Source organism: Mustela putorius, unplaced genomic scaffold, assembly GCF_011764305.1.
Source record: "Mustela putorius furo isolate JIRA1106 unplaced genomic scaffold, ASM1176430v1.1 tig00003983_pilon_pilon_pilon, whole genome shotgun sequence".
NCBI lineage: Eukaryota > Metazoa > Chordata > Mammalia > Carnivora > Mustelidae > Mustela > Mustela putorius.
Window position 1 is genome coordinate 10,655,705 of NW_025422123.1, and position 8,358 is coordinate 10,664,062.

The 8,358-nt window shown below is 56.0% G+C and overlaps 1 protein-coding gene across 1 annotated transcript; it reads left to right on the plus strand.

Annotated features, from left to right (window-relative positions):
- The first annotated feature begins 578 nt into the window (after positions 1-578).
- On the plus strand, positions 579-4,105 carry LOC101675644 (uncharacterized protein C6orf223). Its single transcript, XM_013061085.2, is given in 3 exon segments — positions 579-687; positions 2,855-2,958; positions 2,961-4,105. Coding segments are annotated over 3 exon segments (339 nt in total). The 5' UTR covers positions 579-602; the 3' UTR covers positions 3,111-4,105.
- The last annotated feature ends 4,253 nt before the right edge of the window (positions 4,106-8,358 follow it).

Consider the following 8,358-nt stretch of genomic DNA (forward strand, 5'->3'; position numbering starts at 1 on the left):
GGCAGAGGGCAGAGCTGCGGTGGGATGTGCATTGCACAGGTTGTATCTATGACTGTGCCTAGGCACAGATGTGTCAGCCCCTGCGGGTGTTCATGTTTGGGTGTCTGTGGCGTGACTCCCCGCTTCTCTCCCCTTACCACAGAACTGCCACGATCCTCCGTTTCCAGACTCCTGGCCCCCAGGTAAGAGCCTGGTAAAAGCAGCCTACATCTGGGGACAGAGACACCTGAGTGTGAGGCCCGGCCTGCTCTGGCCATGGGAGCCCTTGAGCTGGCCCCACCCAGGCAGCGGGAGTGTCCTCATCCAATGGGATGGGGTGACACGGAGGAGGAGGCAGCCCTGCAGCTTCTCCCGCCCCCAGGAATACAGGGAGCACCGGGCTCCCTACATGGGAGGCTCATTACCTCAGCACTCAGTGGTTTGGAGCAGGGGCGGGGGGGTCATGCCAGGACTTGGCACATACTACAAAGTGTGGGGGGCACCCCCAGCACTCCCGCCCGCCGCTGGCCGGGGGAGGGGCTGTGACGTTCGGTGGCCTCATGCTGCTGAGAGGAAGTAGCTAATTGCCGACCTGATGACTGGGCAGACTGAGGAATGGGGTGATGATGCCACTCACGGAAGCGGGCGCCCCAGCACAAGGAGGGGGCCCTGCAGGGACGGGGTGGGCCAGGCCAGCACTCTGCAGAGGCTGAGGTGGTTGTGGCCAAAGGAGCAGGGGGTGGGGGGTTGTTGAGGCTGGGACCGTGGGAAAGGACTTCTCCCCAGCTTCCCTCAGCTTTAAGGGAAAAGAGTTGAGAGGCTCCAGGGGATGAAGGGATTTGGGAAGGGGCTACCGGGGATGGACAGGGAGGAGATGGTGGCAGAGGCTTCTTTACTCTCCTCCCACAAACACTCCCCAACCTTTCCGAGTTTCCCACCCTTGCCCTTGGCCACTCTTTGGCCCCTGTGGCCCTAGGCTAGTGAGGAAGGAGGGAATAGGTGGAGGGCTCTTTTCACCATAAGACCCCTGCCGCCAACACTGGGGCATAAACAGTATACCTGGTGGTACCCAGTCTGCTGAAGACCAGGGCATCCAGAAGGGGTGAGACATCACATGTCCTTGAGGACCGGAAGAGCAGGTGCTTTGGACAGGGAGAATGGAACAGGCAAAGGCTGGGCAGTTGGCTTTAGTGAGGCTAATGGAGGATGGGGGCTTGGCTGCCATGGTTATGGGGCGGGGGGGGGGGGGGCGCCGAGGGAGGGGAGGGGGCTTCTGTACTGAGAGCCACACTGGCCCTTCCCGGCATAAACTGCATAACCAGACTTAGAGCTTCTCCCACAATGCTGGCCACAGCCTCTGGCCCCCGCATGCCTTTTGCCTCGACTGCCAGAGGAAGGACCAAGTCAGAAGCTACACAGGATTGGGGGCTCCACCCCCCAAATCCCCAGGTGCATCCACCCGAGAGAACCTACCTGCCCTGAGCGACAAAAACCAGGACCCATCCATCTGTAGGTCAGTGCTCCGGGCCCTTAGCGCCCCCTGTGGGCAGGGAACTATACTAATGGGGGGAGGCCATCCACCGGCCTGAGGGAGGAGACAGACACGCCCCCCACCAAAGCACACAGGCCTTGCCTGAGGGTAAAGCCCCGTGGTGCTGCGATGAAGGGGACTCAGACATTGACCTACTAGCTCCAGTCTGAAATTCGGCTCGTCCTCGGGAAGATCCCACTCCGATGGAGACGTGTTCTATCATCAAAGCTCCATTCTGAAGGGAGAAAGAGTACGGGGCTTCAAGAAACTTCGTCTGAGGGTAGAGACACGCGGCCACATAGAATCCTTCTGGAGCCCTCAATCTGTTGCAGACATGGATTAGACATTCAGTGACTTCAGTACTGCTAGAAAAAATTACAAGATGTCCAGTTAAATTTGAATTTCAGATAAACGATGAATGATGTTTTAGTGTAAGTATAGCCCATACAACATATGGGGCGTACTTATACTAAAAAAAGTATCCATTGCTTATTTGGAATTCAAATTTAACCGGACATCCTGTATTTTTACTTGTCAAAGCTGACAACTCTAGATGCATCCAATCTAAGGGAAGAAGGAAGGGGAAGGACCCCCAGACACCAAAATGCAGGTAAACATTACAGCGTGCTCCAGCTCAGGAGAGTGGTGGTGGAGCGGGAGGGGAGTCCTGGGGCGCTGGCTCGCAGCAGTTTAAAATTCCTTCCAGGCCAGATCCCTAATCCCTTGGTGCACAATGGCCGCCTTCTCCCCCACCGCCTGCGCCCACGCCCTCCCCCGCGGGGCCGTGGCAGTGCCACCACCGGCCTCTTTAAGCCCCTTTGAAGCCGGCAGAGCCCCGCGCCGCGGGAGGCCCCGCCGCTATGCCAGCTATGCCAGCTATGTCCCTGCCGCCGCCGGCCACCACTGCTCCCCATTAATACTGGCTAATCTGGCTAATAAATAAACTCCCCTCCCAGCCTCCGCCCCCCACTGGCTCCTCCCCGCCCCCCAAGAATTGATTTCAGGGCTCAGGTAAAACATGCGTCTCCATTCCCTTCTGCCGTCTTTCTGTCTCCTTTTTTTTTTTTTTTTCTTTCGCCCTCCTAGATCTATTGCCCTACTCTGACGGAATTTGGGGAGTCTCTGCCTCGCGCTTTGCATCTTCATCTCTTTCAGTCCACCTGCGCGCGGGGAGCGGGCCACATGACTAGGTGCAGGGACACCACTCAATGCCCCGGGAAGATCCGCGGGACCCAAGAGCGCCCCCTGGAAGCCAGGGGAGGTGCAGGTCACGCCTCCCCCTGGCCACGCCCTCCCGTCCCCGCGGAAGTGGGGCGCTTGGCAAGCAGCCCCGGGACAGGTGACTCCGCACCAGGGGAAGGCGATGGCGCCTCCCGCGGCAGAAGTCTTTTCTCCACGGCCTCTGCCGCCCCCTGCGTCCCCACCCAGGCTTCGGAGAGTCTGACTCAGAGCCGAGCTCGCATCGCTTCACCTCCTACCACGCACCCGGAGCGCGCGGAGAAATTACAGGATTGCAGGGGCACGGCTAATGCGCTCTAATTACCCACCGCCGCTCTTCTCCGCGGCGCTCTGCTGCGCTGGGCCAACGCATCCTAATTAGGCCGCCCCTCCCCGGTCCCAGAACCCGTCCCCTGTCCCCAGTCCTCAGGAGCGCGCGTTGGCTTTGCCCGCCGACGCCTCCTGTCGGCTTCCTAAACTGCCCCAGAAGAGAGCCCTGAGACCCCACCTGTGATGGAGAGAGGGAAGGAGCAGGACTTGGGAGATCCGAGCCTCCCTCCCGTGAGCCAATAGCCCTGAGTTGTCTGTCCGTAAGAGTGGGGAGGAGGTAGGACCCGTTTCGTTGACAAGGACACTGAGGTCCGTGGAAAGTAACTGCCCAGTTAAGGGCACCACGGCAAGAGTATCCCCATTTTGGACTTGAGGCACAGAAAATTGAAGGCTGTCTCTGGGAAGGCCACCCAGCCAGAACTCCCAGCTCGGCTTATTTCAGGGCTTACGACCCACCCCACAGGCTTCTTCCTCTGACAGGGAAATTTCCCATCGCAGACCTGGAACCCCCCTGGGAGGCCGGAAGGCCCACCAGCTGTGGCCTGTGGGTCAGAAGGGAGCTAGTGAGGAGGGGCTAAAAAGTCTTGCCTCCCAGGAAGGGTGGGAGAGGCCCAGAGACCCAGAAGCCAGGCCCTGTGGCCGGGCAGCAGGAGGAGCAACTTGGCTGTCAGCTTCTTTATCCAAACCAGGGGCCCTTTCCTCTATCAGGAATTCTTTCCTGATGTCCAGGGGGTTGCAGACGCGTGGTCTTGGGCCAGGTTTAATCTTTAGTGAGGTTTTGTTTGGCCGGCAATGAGTATGTGTTTTTTGGGGTTTTTTTGTTTGTTTGTTTTTATTGAATATGAGAGCTGACAGTGTGAGCTATCTGATTGCCCTCCCCAGTGTCAAAGGTCAGTGTGGTTAGACTAGTCCCCAAAGGCATTTGGGTTTGAGACTCCTGATTGAGACCAGTCCACTTGGCCTTGCCTTTAACCTTTCCTCAGGAGCCAGGATTTTTGTCTGCACTAATGCCACCCCCTGGAAGTCTGCACGTTTCTTGGTAAGCCTGCCCAGGTGAGTGACCCTGGGAGCCCTTCTTTAGACTTCCCACATGCGGTGGTTGGGGAGCTGCACATGCCTCTGGAAAACCCTCTTGTACCCCTTTTTTTTTTCATCTTCAGTTTCAATCTGCGCCTTGGGTGTGCCTTCCTCAGCAGGGATGACAACTGCTTTTCTGCCATGAAACTAGAGTTTCCTTGAGGGCAGGATATTAGATCTCTCCCTTTAGTCTAGGATCTTACTGAGGGCTAGGGAACTGGGTTGTGGAGGTAGCACCCTCCATCACAGGAAGCTCCCCTAGGGCAGGGCGGTTTCCCCCCTCAGACTAGGGCTCCCTGAGAGCAAGGCTGTGTCTCCCCCTCAGCCTGGAGCTCCTTGAAGGCATTGGGTTCTCTTCTGAGATGGGGCCTTTGCACCCCACTCCAGCCCTCTGGCTCTGGCAACACCCAGGCATTCCTCCCAGGACACGGTTGGTCACGCTTTGATGAATGAAACCTACTAAGAATAACTCAGTCCTTGTAGTTTCTAAAGGACAGAGGTGTGGAGTGAGGGAGGAGCTGGTGACTTTGGGGGTTGTGGGGGGAGATGGACGCACTCATTCATCCAACAACATTTTCCCAGGTGCCCATCTGGACCCTGAGGGGAGACACTGTGAGTGCCACAGGGCCCCCTACTGTGCCCTTTCTGCTGTTGTCAGTAGGCGGGTGTCCACAGGACCCCTGAGACTGAAATCCCCATTCTCTTCTTCACAGCTTTCCCACCCCAGAAGTCATCACCTGAAAGCTACCCAGCCCAGTCCATGCCTGGCACAAGCTCCCTCTGCTTGGAACTCAGGTATTTGGAAACAGAGGCTGCTTCCAGTGGGTCATGGGCTGTGGGGTGGGGGAGGACCACTGAGCAGGCTTCCTCCTCTTATGGACACCTGTCAGAGTGACCATGGGAGAATGTAGAAGCAGTCTCAACCTGGCAGGAGGGCCTTTGGTGCTTTGAGTGGGGAAGTGGGTGCGAGTGACCCAAAGGATGAATCCCTGTCCCTTGCTCCCTCTCCACACTTCCTCATCCTGCCCCTTCCCACTTCAAGCCCTCAAGCCTCCAGTTAAGAATCAAACCACCTTCCCAGGGGTGCCTGGGCAGCTCAGTTGGTTAAGCACCTGCCTTTGGCTTGAGTCATGATTCCAGGATCCTAAGATTAAGCCCAATATTGGGCTCCCTGCTTGGCGGAGAGCCTGCTTCTCCCTCTCCCTCTGCCTGCCATTCTAGCACTTGGGCTCTTTCCCTATCTCTCTGTCAAATAAATAAATAAAATTAAAAAAAAAAAAAGAAGAAGAAAGAGTTGAGCCACTTTTCCAATGCAACTGTTCTTGCAGGCCCTTCATAGGGGGCCCGTGGAGTGGGGAGGTTGTGACCGTAGCCCACTTCTCTGGATGGGCCTTCCTGGCACCCCACCCCCAACTGCCACCTCCTGAGAGGGATATTTCAGCCTGGTCTTGGCAAGAACGTCAGCCTATGAGCCAGATGGCCTTGTATGGTACCAGCACTGCCACTGATCCCACTGTGACCTTGAGAAGCCCTACGCTCCTCTGGGCCTCAGTTTCCCCATATGTAAAAGGACTTTAGTCCAGTTTCCCTGGTTTTTAAACCTTTCTTTTTCCACCCTAAGTAATGGATCCTTCTGTTTAAATAGTAACTTAAGTGGCATCTCCACTAGTAACACAGAAAATGTTTGGGGTTCTATGGTCAAAATAGGAGTGGGGGCCCAGAACCCCAGTCCATCTCACACACACACACACACACACACACACACACAGATCAGCTCCAGAGCGCTCCAGAGAGCATACCTCATAAACCTCTGAACCCTGAAATCCTTCCCTTGCAAGCATTCTGGGGTCCTCCCATGGCTGAGAGCTCTTGAACTGGGCTCTGAGCATGAAGCAGTGATTGTGGGCCTTCCGGGTATAGGGAGCAAGGGCCCCGGGGTAACAGGGCAAGGAGCTCTAACAGATAGGGGGCATTCTCTCAACACGGGGTAAGTCCGGTGAGGCTGGGCAGGAGCCTGGGTCCAAAGCAGGAACTATCAAATGCTCACCACCCTCCTTACCCACCCCTGTCACACCCCAGCCAGAAGTCATGGGGCTTCTCTGGTGCTGGGCCCCTCAGCTGGAGGGAGGACAGGATGAGTGGAGACAGAGAGGGCCCTTCCCCAGTAGGATGGGCAGCACTACGGCAGGAGCTTCTGCAGCTATTTTCTGGAATCCCTCTCACTATCTCTAGGACGAGGAGAATGGCCGGGGTTGGGGGCCTGGTAAGGGCCCCGAAGTGGCTGAGCTGTAGGAGGCTGGGCACCAGAAAACCCAACTGGGATTTTGTACCCCACTGCAGGAGACCCAGGGAACCCCCCAGCACCACTGAGGCTGCGGGTGCGAGAATTTGGTGCCAATGGGGAAGGCAGGTGGGAGAGGGCCTATCAGGCACTGGTAAGAGGAGGGCCAGGGGCGCCTGGGTGGCTCAGTGGGTTAAAGCCTCTGCCTTTGGCTCGGGTCATGATCTCAGGGTCCTGGAATTGAGCCCCACATCAGGCTCTCTTCTCATCGGGGAGCCTGCTTTCTCCTCTCTCTCTGTCTGCCTCTCTGCCTACTTGTGATCTTTGTCTGTCAAAAAAATAAATAAAATCTTTAAAAAGAAAAAAAAAAAAAAAGAGGAAGGTCAGATGAGGAGGGGAGTGGGTGCCATAGAGGGAAGAAAGATGGCGCCAAAAAGAAGCAGGACTGGGCCTGGGGTCCCAACACAGGGCAGCAGGGCGGGTCCCTCCAGAATGGAAGAACTGCCAAAGTACCCAGCCCCTCTTCACCAACAGATAGACCGTGCTCAGCAGTGCTGAGAAAGGCTTGTGTTCAGCCCAGCCACCCAGGGTCACCAGGCAAAGGAGTGCAGTCCCCTCACTGACACCCCCAGGCACACCTGCCCAGCCCCAGAGAGACCAATTTTCCCAATTTAGGGAACCTTACCATCCTCTATCCCAAACACCCACACACTGGCATTTGTCCCCTGGAGACTTCACTGCCTTGGCCTTGGAAACTCCTGGATCTCTGTTCTGTCCCAGGCACAGCTCCGGGCACTGGGGTTTCAGGAGCGGAAAAATCAGCCAGTCTCTGCCCTCATGGTACTCACATTCTAGGGAGCAATGACCGCTGAGCAACAAATCAGAAAAGATGAACGTTCAGGGCACCTAAGTGGCTCAGTTGGTTAAGCGACTGCCTTTGGCTCAGGTCATGATTCCGGGGTCCTGGGATCGAGTCCCACATTGGGCTCCCCCTGCTCTGTGGGGAGCCTATTTCTCCCTCTTCTGCCTGCTACTCCCCATCTTGTGCTCTCTCTGTGTGTTAAATAAATAAATAAAATCTTAAAAGAAAGAAAAAACAAAAGTTCAGGTTGTGGTAAGACTACAGGAGGGGAGAGTGTTGGGGTGGCTGGGGCAGTTTCAGATGGCGTCGTCTAAGACCATCTTCAGGGGGAGGTGACATTTGAAGGGCGACTTGAACTCTGAGAAGCCAGTCAGGCTTCAGAATGAAAAGAAATACAAAAATGTACAATATTTTTAAATAGAAAAGAACAGGAATCCACAAACATTGAAGGGCAGGGAAGTGAGGGGCCTCTTTTGGGGCCTCTGCTGTGTGTCCGGCCCGTCAGTAGGATAATCATGTGCGCCATTTCCCACCGCCCGCTTCAGAACCCTGTGTGTCCAAACAGTATTATTTTCATTTTACAGATAAGAAATATGAAGCCCAGAGAAGTTACTGTTTCATTTGTCTAATAGGATATATTGAGTTTTAGCCTCTGACACCATAATAAATACCACAGGGGCCCTGCCCTGTCAGGGCCTCTAGTCTGTGAGAACACAGGGGTGGATCGGGGAGGGCTTCCTAAAGGAGACCATGTCTCAGCTGAGTCTGAAAAGAGGAGGAAGTGAGGAGAGGGGCCAGGGGGGCTAGCACCAGGGGCAGGGTGACCTGTGGACAGGAGTAAAGGACTGGATGGTGTGGGGGGGGTCTTGCCCACTTGCCGGGTCAGCTCCCTGAGGGTCTAGGGTGGTGAGTGAGGAACCTGTAGGTAGACAAGGGCAGGAGGGTAAACGGGACTACCTGGTAGGGCTATTAGACAAGGCAGGCCTGGTGGGACCTGTCCTGTGATGACCTGGCTACCCCCCAAGGGGCTGTGTCTCCCAAGGGACACAATTACTAATGGCAAAAGATGGCTGCGAGCCA